Here is a 14,084-nt window from a genome sequence, read left to right as displayed (position 1 = left end):
AAAGTATTAAACATTAAGAGCTGATCCTGTTCCCATAGAACTTGATGGGAGTTTTGCCATTTGACTTTAGTGGGAGCAGAATCCAAACCCTTATACATTCAAAAACCTACTATGCCGTTAAAATACAAACCCTAGGTAAATACAAATAAAAAGCTTTGCACAGAATGTCTGGCGATCCAGGACACAGATTAGATGGTGCACTGGAGGCAGCTACGCCAGGTTTATTTTGATCCTCATGGAGCACACATCACCCAATCTGCACACTGAGGGCAGGATGGTGACATGGACCATGTGTTGCCACCTCTTGCAATTTTATTATGAGTCTTGGGATGTCCTTCTTATAGCCCCACTGAGCAAGTGGGCATGGAGGGTGGGGGAGAGCAGGAAATAGATGGAGCTTTGGCTCCCCTCTGCAACTTACTGGTCAGTGTAGCTGAGTCAGATCAAGGAGCTGGGTTAGTAATTTCCTACTGGGACAGGCTGGCAATAAATTACTACCCCGAGGGAGGCATTGTGACCCTGACAGCTGTCTCTGAGGCCTGAGTCTCTTGGTGCCAGGGATGCTGGAGCTATTTTTATAGTGGGGGGCTGAGAACCATTGAACCAAACTGTAAACCCTGTTTATAATGGAAATCACTTCAAGTCGGAGGTGAGGCGGTACCCCCCGCATTCCTAGTTCCAGCACTTAGCTTGGTGCTCCTCCTGGCTAGCACAGCGTGTCACTATCTCCTGCTCAGGGCTGTGCCTAGAGTCAGGGCCTAGCCCTGAATGATGCAGAGAACATTCAGCACCTATAGGGGGAGCTCAACCTGCTAAACCAAATTAAGAGCTGTGTCTTCATTGCTATTCCAACCTGAGTTAGCTGTTGTAGCTGAGATCACACCTTTCTTTGCAGTGTAGACATACCATGTGTCTCCTCTCTCGTACACAAAGGGAAAGTCCCCAGTACCTGTCACTGCCATCCTGGACCTAGAGCTAGCTGACTGGCCCAGAGTCATCCTGGTGACCCCCCAGCCAATCTCCTCTCTTAGTTCTGGAGTGACAACCTTCCCCTTCAGTCACCAGTATCCCTGCGGTCTCCATTCCTTTTCTCCCAAAGAGATTCTGTTGGCCAGTTAGCCGATCTCCTCTCTCCATCCCAGCCCAACAAAGAAAGGGGTGGCATTGGTGGGAATTTAGGAGGGAAATTCCCCCTTCCTAGACAATCACAGCTGTTGGGGGTTGGCCTTACAGACCTTAAGTGCAAACTGTCAGGTGACTGTTAGAGTGGGTTACTCCTTCTTTGCTAACTGAGCAAGTGCTGCTACCCTGTCAGACCCAGAGGTGAAATCCCCACCCCAGAGTATGATACAGGCATACCATGCTAATGACAGATCCAGATACACTGTTTTCACTTATTAAAGAGAACCTTCATATCTGGGTAACAACCCTCTCTGTCCTTTACACCACAATGTACAGGGATGCTTGGAGCAGAGATGGGAAGTTCTCATATGGACTCGCTTGCCTCAGAACTTGTGAGTCTGAAGCTGGGACCTGATTCTCCTAGGGACTGAGGTGAGCAGTGATCCCTCATTCCCTAGTATATCAGCCCCCAGGGCTGTCCACTGGGGTTTCCCTCCTGCTGGGGTGGTGAGTGAGCACCTCCTTGGTGGTCAGGATGGGCCTGGCCCCCTGCAGAGTGAGTCTTACTCAAGCAGTAATTCCTTGGCCATGGTTACCCATTCTTCCCCAATCCCCACCCCCCCACACTCCTGAGTCCTGGCAATCTTTGTCTGTGTGTCTGTCCCCTCTCCTACGCCATGTGCATATGAGGAAACCATTTCCCTCCTCAGGGACAATCTCTTACCCCACAGAGGGTTTCCTGTCTTTGTCTCACCTCTTGGTGAGTTGAAAGTTGGGGTGTCACTTCAGTGGAGATGGGGAAGTGGACTTGCCTCCCTGACCATTGTATCTGTAGCTGTAGTAGGATGTTGTTCTCTATGACAGGGGATGTGTTACACACTTTTCCAGGGAGTTTCACAGCTCTTTGCTGACAACAGAGGAGTGATGAAACTCGGGACTCCGCTGTTCAATTTTAGGTTCTCTAAGGGAGTGTGCTGTAGTAGTCACAGACTTTTCTGCCCCCGTCCTTCCATCCCTCTCGGATCTTGTCCACCCCATCTCAGCTCCTGTCTTTCTTCTCTTCTCCTCCTATCTACACTCTTCCCTAGCTCTTGTCCTCTTCTCCCATGGCTATGTTTAAGGGGCATCATTTCAGATTTTGGGGGGCAACTTTAACTGTGATTCCAGAGGCTACTTGGGCACCTGAAAACTCTGTTTTTTTTCCAGATAATAACTTAGATACAGTGCTCCTCTCAGATAATAATTTCTAATTCCTATATAAAGAAAGAAAATGTAATAAATATTAGACCCACTCAGCTCTAATAGAAACATGTTCTGACATCTTGTGTCAATCCACTGAAGGGACACTGGTTAGGTTTAAAATTGTAATGTGTATTCTTATTTTGTTACTAATTCTTGAATACAACAATTGAAACAATTGTAGAAAAATCTAGATTACTGTCTATCACTTTTTTGCAGTTCACCAAGCTTGGAATAGATCAGTCAACTTTTGGAAACACCCTAGTAGGGCAAGGCCCCCATGAGTTTATACTGCACCTGCCTGGAGCTCTAGGGGGGTTACCCCACTACAGACTAGAAACTGACTTTAAACAGGAGTGAAACTGACACTCTCAAGTCACTTTCATAGTATTGCCCAGGGCTGGCTCTAGGTTTTTTGCCGCCCCAAGCAAAAAAAAATTTTGGCTGCCCCCCATCCCAGCCCTGGGCTCCTCGCCGCACCCCCCTGCTGCCCCAGTCCTGGGCTCTCCCCCCCCAGCCACACCCCCTGCCGCCCCAGCTCTAGGCTCTCCCCCCCACCACCATTGCCCCACACGCACACCTCCTGCCGCCCCAGCCCTGGGCTCTCCCCCACCCCACCTGCACCCTCCTTCCGCCGCAGCCCTGGGTCACTGGTAACTCATTCCCAGGGCAGGTCATTCAGCAGGAATTTTAGATGTGCACAGAACACAGACAGGATTGGTTCCCATATGGTTACAGAACTGCAGTAACAATTTTCAGCTTGTGTGATTGGAGGATATCTGGATGCATATTATAAGACTGTCCTCCATAAATGACGAAAAGTTGAGGTGCCTTTATTATTCTTTTGTTCCACTCTTCCTTTTAAACAAACAAACAAACAAACAAACAAAGGCAATGGCTGTTGAAAATAGCAATTCCAGTCCTAAAAACTACTGGGAAGCATTTCTTGCTCAATTTTATCCTACTTTTTCTACAGCAAGTTACAGTGGATCAGTATATTTGATTGCCCAAGTTGAGCTTGAGCAGTCCTGAATTTTGAGGTGTTCAAATCTGGAAGGCAGGTGCTGGGGGGGGGGGCGCTGTGGCTCCGCAGGGAAGCACGGCAGCATATATGCAGCAGCGTGTCTGGCGCTGTGCAGAGCCAGACACCCTGGTCTGAGTGGCATGAGAAGGGGTAGGGGGTTCCGGGAGGGCAGTCAAGGGACAGGGGGCGGGGGGGTTGGATGGGGCGGAAGTTTGGGGGGGCAGTCAGGGGCAGGGAGAAGGGGGGTTAGATGGGTCAGGGGTTCGGGGGGCAGTCAGGGGACAGGCAGTGGTTGGATAGGCATGGGAGTCCCAGGGGTTTGTCAGGGGACAGGTAGGGGGTAGGGTCCTAGGGGGGAAGTTGGGGGTGGTCTCAAGAGGGGGCAGTTGGGGATGAGGAGAAGGGAGGCTTAGATGGGGGTGGGGTCCCAAGGGGCAGTTAGGGGCAGGGCTCTCAGGAGGGGGCAATCAGGGGACAAGGACCAGTGGGGCTTAGATAGGGGGTGGGGTCCTGAGGGGCAGTTGGGGCGGGGTCCCGGGAGGGAGTGATCAGGGGACAGGGAGCGGGGGGGTTGGATCGGTTGGGGTTTCTGTGGGGGGCAGTCGGAGGGAGTGGATGGTGGCAGGGTGTGGCTACCCTCCCTCCCCGTGGAGTGTCCTATTTTTTTAATGTTAAAATATGGTATTCCTACCCTTCACAGTGCAGCTCTCCATTCACAACAAGCTGCAGCATGAGGTCTCAGCTACCTTACTCCCTACCCCTTCCTTTCCTGTTGGTAGTGGCCAAGGGAATGCTGGGAAATGTAGATCTTTCCCTGCTCCAGGGCTGGCTCTATAGGCAGGGAGCTAACCAAGGAACTACAGCTCCCAGGGCCCCCTGTTGGTTCTCAGCTTCCATGCTGGATCCCTGCCGCCCCTGCAAATGGGCTGCCCCAAGCATGTGCTTGCTTTGCTGGTGCCTAGAGACACCCCTGGTATTGCCAACCCCAAATGTTCAAAAATCATTAATCAGGCTCACCAGAAATCATGAGTTTGGCTTTAAAAATAATGAGATTATATAAAAATAATAGATTTGATGTTCTTTTTATTTACATTCTGCTTTTTGAGCCTTTACAGTGCACTGGGGTCACATTTTGAAGCTTTCTCCACAACCACAAGGGCTAGAAACTTTATTTCTCTTTAATAATGAAGGCTGATATCATCACATATCCACTTGACTCCAGGAGCTGGGGCTTTAAGGAAAAGAATAATTATCATGAGACTCATGACAACACTGCCTTCTGTTTAGAGGCTAGTTACTTTCCAGAAAGGTCTTAAACACAACACTACAGTGCTTGAGTTGTAGTTTTCACAGGAGAATATTTAAAACCAAACACCAAGAAAATTCCACGTTTTAAAGTTGTGGGGAAAAAATGAGACTTCTGAGGCATCTGAGGGCCACTGCGGGCAGAAAAGGAAAATAAACAGCACAGGAGCTCTGGGCAGCTCTTCCTCTTGAAAGAAAGTTGGAAGGTCAAATCTTCTAGATATTAATCAAGTAAAACTATTGCCATTAGTGCCTCCACTCATAGATATTAGCATCACAGTGAACATGTGATAACATGTGTGGTCAATAACTATACACTTCATATTTAAATATCTGAGCCATCTTACCCAGAGTTACACATCATATATGCATTGGCTCAGGGACTACATTTTCCCACTAGGTGCCTTTGAAAATCTAGCCTTTAGTCTGTGTGTCCTAGGGTGACCAGACAGCAAGTATGAAAAATTGGGTCAGGGGGTGGAGGGTAACTGGCGCTTATATAAGACAAAACCATAAATATTGGGATGATCCCTATAAAATCAGGACATCTGGTCACCCTAGTGTGTCCCTCAGTGCCCCATCTGTACAATGGGGATAACAGCACTGCTCTACCTCACTGAGGGGCTGTGATGTGAGGCACTCAGATACCATGGTGATGGGACCACATAAGTACCACAGGTAGAGTGGGAACTTCTCTATATCACTGCTATCCCTTCCCTGGGTTTTGGCCCCTTCTTTTCACCTACCCCCCTCACCTCTCCCTGTTTTCTGAATGTAAACTTGGATCAGAGGGCTTGGCTGAATTTCTTCTGAGTCCCCTGCATTCTCTCTTCAAACCGCCCCCGCCTCCTGCCCACCCTCTCTAATTGGCACCCTTGCTATGTTTGCGCTGTAGCTCGGAGCGTGCTTCCCAGCACAAGTAAAAAGATATGTGACAGTTCTGCTTGAGCTAGTGTGCTCAAAATAGCAGTGTAGGCGGGTAGCAGGGGTGGCAGCTCAAGTTAGCTGCCTGAGTACAGATCTGCGCAGACCCTCTAGGTACATACTCGGTGGCTAGCCCAAGTCACTGCCTGGGCCACTCCCAGCTGCACTGCTACTTTTAGCGTGCTAGCTCACACAGAGCTAGTGGCTGGGCACTTCCACTGGGAAGCACGCTCCCAGCTGCAGTGTAGATGTATCCTATGATTCTATATACCCATGACTCCCTCATCCCCTGTTCCTATATGCTCCCCCCCTTAACTCCCTCCCTCCCGCTGCTCCAATCCACTCCCCTCCCCCTCCTCCTCCCCCTCCCCCGCTGGCTCCTGTACCTTTGATCTTTCCCACCTCTCTCTCTGGTACCCTCTGGTTCCTGCAAAGCCTAGGGTTACCATATTTTAGTTTTAAAAAAGGAGGACACTCCACGGGGCCCCGGCCCCGCCCCAACTCCGCCCCTTCTCCGCCCCAACTCCACCCTTCCCCAAAGTCCCTGCCCCAACTCTGCCCCCTCCCCTGAACGCTCCGTCCCCTGCTCCTCCCCCACCCCTGCTTCCCGCGAATCAAATGTTCGCGGGAAGCCTGAAACAGGGAGGCAGTAGGTAAGCTGGGGCTGGGGCTGGGCGTGGCCCAGTCCGGCCCCCCTGGCCGAGCGGCTTCCTCTGGCGGCCGGCCGGCACAGGCCAAGGGGCTCTGGCCCCGGCGTCTCCCGCCCGGCTCGGCTTGGGCCCTGGGGCGCCAGCCCCTGGCCGAGCACCCCCGGCCGAGCACCCCCCGGCCCAGCACCGCCGGCCCCGGCCCCAGCCCGGCCCCGGCTGAGCACCGATGGCCCTGCCCCCGGCCCGGCCGAGCACCGCCGGCCCCGGCCCCAGCCCCGGCTCGTCCCCGGCCGAGCACTGCCGGCGCCGGCCCCGCACCGCCGGGCCCTCCCTCCCTATTTTCCCGGACATGTCCGGCTTTTTGGGATTTCCTCCCGGACGGGGATTTGAGGCCCAAAAAGCCGGACATGTCCGGGAAAATCCAGACGTATGGTAACCCTAGCAAAGTTGTCCCCCATTCCTCACCCCTCTCCATTACAGTCAGGCTGCTTTTTTCTCTCCCTCACTGCCTGGGCAGAACATATTTCCCTCATGTCTCAGTGTGATGGGGTGTCTGAGTAGGAAAGTGCCAGCTGGCCCTGTGACAGGCTGCACCTGAAGGAGAGTCAGGGCTGAGAAGCACTAACTGATGATGAAGCAGGCTGGGCTGGTATCTAACCAGAAAGTGAGAGAAAGAACGGGCTGCTGGAAGAAACCCTGCAATCACTCCTTAGAAAAGAGGGGAGTGGCTAAGAGACCAGTAGAAGTCATGGGGGTGTGTGTGGAAAAAACCCTGGGATCCTGCCTGGGAATACAGACTCTGGCAAGAACCTGCGAGAGGGGTGTGTGGTGACCTGGCTCAGCGAGGTTAGGCTAACTGGGAGGAGACGCAAGACAAAAGGGATCATTTTAAATTTTTAGAACTTTATCAGGGAAAACGCAAAAATTGTATCAGGAGCAGAAATAATATAGACCATTACCAAAGACTTACTACTACTAAACTATTGTTACCCACTCATTAACCTTTGTGAGCTTGTACACACTGTGCAGTTAGTACCAACTGCATTGTTATTATCAAGAACAAAAGAGAGGATTGAACAATAGACTGTGTCACTTCAGAGAAGAATCAACTTTTCCTCTCCTTGGCTTTAAGCCCAGCTTCACTCTTGCTGTCCTCTTCGGCTTGAAGTGCTCCTTAGATTCGATGTTCCTGTGGCTTTACCTCTTTTCACTCTTTTCTCTTTTCACTCCACAAGTGAGTTTTCTTCACCTAGTGGGCCCTCACTTGTCCATTAGGCACCTTTGAACTGTATTCCATCAATAGATGTTCCAACAGTCATTCTCTCTGTTCATGTACTTTAGGCCCTTTGTGGGGGGATTTCTTGTTCACTATTTCAGGGACTGTTTTCATCTCACACCACACAGCTTTTTGATCACTTCACTTTTTCACCAATTATATTTCTTTTCAGGGTTTTTTCCCCTTGGTACTCTCTCTCTGATAAGCCTGTAGATTTTATTTCCCTCTACAGCCCTTCTCTAATAGTGCCTGCTCACATACCCACGTCTGTTTTTTTTTCTCCTACTCCTGACCTGAAACCTTCCATATTTTCCTTCTTCCGCCCTTCTCACTTCCCAATCCCCAGCTTTTATTCTTCTGTTCTTCTTTTATTTTATCACCTCACCTCCACCTCCAATGCCAGTTCATTCCTAGCTCAGCATCTCAATTCTTCTCCAACAGCAACTTCCAACTATACCCTTCAGGCAGATTCCAAGCCCCCTCCCCAACTCAAGCTGCCCTCTCCTTGGCTGTCTGTCTCCCCAGGGCAACATTCAGTGCTGCAGCATTGTCACTGAAGCAGGTGCTAGTGCCAGGGTGCAGGTTACTACAGATGGTAGCCACAGGGAGCAGAGAAGCTCCAGTAGTAATCCTGGGTGGTCTAAAAGATAAGGAAAAGTAGGAAGGAGGCCATTGAAACCGTGACAAGATCTGGGATTGAGTTGTTAGTCATAGGGTCCCAGGGCTGGAACCTGGAGTAGAGGGCGGGCCCGGGTTCCTCTACCAGCCAATGGAGAAGAGGCACAGACTGGGCAGTGGAGCAGGTGACAGACAGTTTGTTGAGTAGAACTTTGATCCCCCACAATGGAAAAACTATAGTGACCTAGCTGGAGGACCAAGTCATGAAGAGGGAACACCCCAAGTCATGAAGAGAGAGCGTGACCTGACTCCAGAGAGAGAGAGATGAGCCACGAGGAGGTGCCTCAGCAGTGATTAGCAAACCCCATTACACTCAGTCTCATAAACAGCTTAACCATTTTTGCTGAAATTTTCCAAAAATATTCTGCCTGAGTCAGACACCCAGCACTGGCAACTTCAGCCCAAACAGCTAAAGTTTGACAAAGCTATAAGCAACTGAAAACAGGGCTTATAATGGAACATGTCCGACAAACTTAACTACAGGCAGCATACCAGCTCAGCCTGTGAAAAACAGACAGAACTAACCATTGATGTTTTGTGGATCTACCCTCAAGCCTTCTGTATGAGTCACATGCACTGAGAATAAAACGACACATTTGTCTCTTTTTAACTTCAGTTCAGTATTCTCACTTACTCTCAGAGCATGTTTTACCCTGACCCTTATGGTCTGTCTCAGACGTCTCAAATTCAGCTGTCATCCAGTGACACTTCTGCCTCCAGTGACACTTTCATGCTGAGACGTGTATTGAACAACACAAGTATTGTTATTTAAAAATTACATAACCCTACCACAACATAACCCAGAGCCCAGAGCCCAGCTGTCATCCAGTGACACTTCTGCATCCAGTGACACTTTCATGCTAAGACGTGTATTGAACAACACAAGTATTGTTATTTAAAAATTACATAACCCTACCACAACATAACCCAGAGCCGGTTGGTCACTGCAGCTCGTTTTCTGTCCCTTACGACGAAGACCACCATTCAATATGAAGGTGACTGCTTTGCTCTCTGCAGCCACACCTCACAGGCTTACACAGCAACAGCTGCTCCAAACAAAACTTTGCAGAACCCATTGGAAGATTCCTGCAGCACTTGCAATGTCAAATAGGAGGAGATGAGAGCAGTGTCTGTCAAAGTTGTCAAGGTAGAATGACACTTTTGGGAAAGGAGAAGATTGCTGCTGCATCTTCCATGGTGGAGAGAGTAGATGTTTCCAGGCTTGCTGCTTCCTGAAACTTTGTAAGTCTACTCAGATACTCCAGAGGGACAGTCACTGTGTGACAGCCAAAAGGCAGAGGGCAAGAGGCACCCAGATATCTGGTAATGAATTGCAGCTGGCTTAACCAGTTCAAGTGTACCTCAGTTCTTGAATGTATGAAATGTATCTGGTAAGTGTCATGCAAGGTCTCCATGAAGCTCATGACTCACTGGTTATTAATATAACCACATAATGTAGGTGCAAGCAACTGACCAAAGTTATGGATATAAACTGAAATTATAATTTTTAAGATGTGGTTTGTCAGCCAAGCAGAAATTGCCCCACCTCAGGAAAGGAATGTGGCTTCTCTACCTAGGAATTACTTCTATAGTATTTTGAATCACAATCAGAATGTATTTACATTTTGCATAAAAAGACCCATCAAACTCGCAAAGGGTGGAGGTAAACCTCACATTATTATGGAGGAAACAGACAATCATATGTCTAATGTTCATTCAAATTGCACCAGAGGGGGCAGGAACTAAAAAAAATTGCATTTTAGCAGACACAATTCTAGCTGGTAGGAAGCACCAGGAAACTTCCTTCAAGACAGACTCCATGTTGCCTACCTCACGGTTGGAAATAGACTTTTTATCCATTTCAAAGCTTCATTAGACTATCAAAGAGAGGGACCTGGAAACCCCAAGTTATCTATCAACTACGAAGACAAAGGTACCAGCCCTTTGGCTTGGGGGGATAGATCCTGACCCAGGAGCTCAGTCAGCTATCTTGATGGAAACATGTGGTGAAGATTTTACCTTGAACCCAGACTAGCTTGTTAAGTTTTAGTTACTAGAAAGTGTTTTATCTTTATTTCTCTTGTAACCATTTCTGACTTTAATCCTTTTATTTGCATTCACTTAAAATCTCTCTGTGCAATTAAATACACTTGTTTTATTTTTAATCTAAACTAATCCAGTGCTGTGTTTGAACTCAACTGTCTGGTAACTCCAGTTAAAATAACAAACTGTTGGATACTGACATTTTAAAGGAACAACAAATCTTAAAATTCCCCTGACTGTTCCAGAACAGGACTGGACATTTCAGAAAACACATGCATATTTGGGGCTAGGAAGAATGTGGAGTCACCTTACCGGGCATTAACCAAGACCGGTGGAGAACAGTGGAAGTCTATGATGTTGCAGGAAGGCTCCAGGACCCAAAGCGTTGGACCAGGGCTGCCAGTATATAGACATAGAGTGCTTGCTCGTTGCTGACTTGTTGCAGACAGCTTCAGTAGCAAGGCATTGTGAGGTCACAGAGTAAGAGGTGACACATCTCTTCACTTGTTTGGATTGTACCCCAGCCAACTTTTCCTTTTCCTGGAGAAGGGTCAGGATTGGCATCAGTGCAGAAGGAATGGCACATCGGGCAGTTCAGCCCTCTGCACTGCTTCACCAAACTGTATTCCATGGAGGCACTTTGCAGTACTGGGGGAAGCCTGCAGTGGCTCCATTAATGACAAAGGCACACACACACTTCTTGCCTTTGTAGTCGGTATGGTTCCAGGCTGATTTCCTGTCCCCCTGGGCTATGGAGCACTCCCCTTGCTCTATCTCAGGGATAAGACTCATCTCCTTAAGAATCCCCCTATAAATAACATTCGCTCCTGCCATAATTAGTATTAATTTAACAAGATGTTCTGAAGCCTGAGCTGCCCTCCCTAGTCAGGAACGTTGTCTGTATCACACACCTGTGCCTGGGATAGCCCACGAAAGCTTATGCCCAAATAAATTTGTTAGTCTCTGAGGTGCCACAAGGACTCCTCACTGCTTTTGCTGATACAGACTAATCCCTGAGTCTTGTGATTCAACAGACATGCTCCCAGTATCCTTTCCCCCCTTTACATTTCCTGCATAGGTTTCACTGGCTGGACAGAGCTGCTGTGTCCTGTTTTCTTTCTTGCCAAACAATGAGCCAACGATTTCTGCTTATCATCTTAACTACCAAACTGGTACAATTCACTGGTGGAAATCCAGAACTGAAGAGTGAATTTCAGTGGATGCTTCCCTATACAACCAGATGAAAAGCATTATCACTGACTTTTTCAGCACACTTTAACACTGATGCTAACCCTGCAAGTAGGCAGATTTCAGACATGGGCATGGACAGACGGCAGAGAGCCTCAGCAGCACTCTCGCTCAGTTTTCTCTCATTAATCTTCTCTATCACAGCATTTAGCAGCAGTTACTGGTGCGAAGGGACAAGAAAAGTTGCAAAACCTTTCTGTACAGATCAGAGGAAAGGGACTCACTGCATCCGCTTCAATAGCTCTGATCTGAACAATAGCAACGCCGTTCAGTATATCTGGGAGACAGGCGATGACAAGTTCATTGACCGAAAGTTTCACGCTGGCATCTGGTATTCATGTGAGGAGATTATTAATGGGGAAGGTGAGTGACAGCCAGACACATTTACTTCAAAAAGTGTTTAGCCAAAATGCTTCCTGATTATCTCCTGCTCCCTGTTCTCCTGCTGCTGTAGTGCTGTATGTTTTGTTGAGGGAGAAAGGTATCAGCACAAGGGTGCCACTTCTCCAGAGGGAGAAGATCCAAAGCTTCAGGAAGGATCGGAAAGAAACATGTTCAAATAAACCCTTAGAAATACTGTTATGAAGTTTAGAACGGCAGACTGCAGTGCAGATTCTTGATTTCAGTGATTAGCATTAGATGGTTAGATGAGCATTAACTGGCTAGGGCTACCACCATTAGAAATTAACAAGATTTGCTCTTCCGGTGAGAGCAGCAAGTTAAAAGGCTTTTAATGAGAAAGGTTTTAAATTGTTTTTTACTTTTCTGATATTATCTGTGAACTGGATTAAAATAAACGTGTCTGATGGGAATAATCTCTTTAGATCCTTGATTGCAAAATAGGAAGGGCAATGTTATTTCTTATTTTAAAATGTCATGTTAATGTACATATCATGTTAATTTACAGCAGCTCTTGCAAATACTACAGAAATGTGAGGAGTGTTTCCTAAGTAAAGAATTTCAAGAGAAGCCCTGATTTTGTGCTAAGAATGACATTTTATTGTAAAAGAAATGGATTCTGTTTTCTGGGTTTCCTCATTATCTGTGCCTCCCACTAAGGAGATGAAATTTGATCATTTTCTTTTCATCATGATGCTGTCACTCCTAAACAAAGGCAGAAGGTGCATTTTTTCCCCGCTGAAGAATAACTTGGCCATTTATTAATCATAAATGGTTGTACATAACCTATCCCCACTCTGAGTAACACTAAACACCGAGATGGCATAGAATGAAATTAGTTTGCATAAAATGAAACTGCTGATTGACCTTGGATCTTTGTAAAATAAGGCTGTTTATTTAGTACAAGTATGGTGTGCACTATAAGTCCAGATATCCAAGTTACTACAGTTTCTGCCCTTGTAGTCCCAAAGAGAGAGAGAGAAACAGAAAAAAGACAATAGAAGAGTCAGATCACTCCAGACCTATAAACGTCAAACCCTCGGCAACTAGCAGCCATAAATCTGGGGATCCCAATTCTGCTGTGCACTGGGCTTGACATCTTACATTGTAAACAACAGTGATCAGCAGAGAAGCCCCTCTGCTAAGACAGAACAAAGACTAGGAGATGGGAAACAGAGACATTCTGGAGGGGGTGATCCCTATAGATTGCAGAGGGGAGAGAGCTTTTATATCTTGTGCTGTGAGTGGCTGAAAAGACGAGCTGATTGGAATCAATTTAATGAGCTTTGTTCAGGGGGCTGGGATGGGGGTTTGAGTCTGACTTGTGAGCGCAAGAGGCTGGAGCCAAGTTTACACAACTCTATCGGAGCAGGAAGCAGGGGCATTCTATCGATCACCTGGAGGGGAAGCAAAGTGACAGAGTTTGGAGGGGCCACCACCTGTCAAGGGAACTCTGTTTTCACAATGAACCTTTTGAAAAATAATTTGGGAGTCTTCACCTAAGTTCCCCCCCAGCTTCGTCTCTGGCCCCTGATTGAAAGCGGGAGGGATTCTCTCACCTACCTCCAAACAGTGAGGCCACCCTCCCTTTATTCTTTTCCACTTTATGCCCTTGGGGCCCAACTCCTTTGCCACTGTATGTCCCCAGCACCCAACTCCTCTGCTGCTGCTGTTGCTTTACCCAGGCTGGAATGGCTGCTATGTTAGCCCAAGCAAATGCTTCAACACACAGATAGGTGGCACTACAGAGCAAATCCATTCCCTGAATTCACCACTAGATGGAGAGCTCTGCTCCACTCTCATCCCAGCCCCAGTCCTCCCTGTTCTACTTAGGGTGATCAGATGTCCCGATTTTATCGGGACTGTCCTGGTTATTAGGGGCTTTGTGTTATATAGGATCCTATTACCCTCCATGACTCCCCATCCCGATTTTTCAAACTTGCTATCTGGTCACCTTAGTTCTGCTCCACAATCCCCTGTGCATTCTTTTCTTCCTTGTTAGAGGATTGGCCCTTTTCCATAGAGTACCCTGGGGGTGGCTATCGCCCTACCAGCCCAATCATGCACACACACCATTCAGCCAGGACGGGGCTCTAGAGGAGCAGAAAGTGGGTGTGAGTGTGTGGTGTCAGTGAGGAAGGGGGCTGTATGAAGACATCTGGATTTCCTAGCTTTT

The 14,084-nt window shown here is 48.0% G+C and overlaps 1 protein-coding gene across 1 annotated transcript in view; it reads left to right on the top strand.

Annotated features, from left to right (window-relative positions):
• Window positions 1–11,365: 11,365 nt before the first annotated feature.
• Window positions 11,366–14,084, top strand: part of GSG1L2 (GSG1 like 2) — a 59,645-nt gene continuing 56,926 nt past the window's right edge. The window contains exon 1 of the mRNA XM_005305105.4: window positions 11,366–11,872. Within this exon, the coding sequence (XP_005305162.1) occupies window positions 11,578–11,872 (295 nt within the window). The 5' untranslated portion in view covers window positions 11,366–11,577. The remainder of the gene's footprint in view (window positions 11,873–14,084) is intronic.

The sequence above is a fragment of the Chrysemys picta genome, chromosome 12, assembly GCF_011386835.1.
Source record: "Chrysemys picta bellii isolate R12L10 chromosome 12, ASM1138683v2, whole genome shotgun sequence".
Lineage (NCBI taxonomy): Eukaryota > Metazoa > Chordata > Testudines > Emydidae > Chrysemys > Chrysemys picta.
Note: the sequence above shows the minus strand (reverse complement) of the source record. Positions and strands in the feature narration are given on the sequence as shown.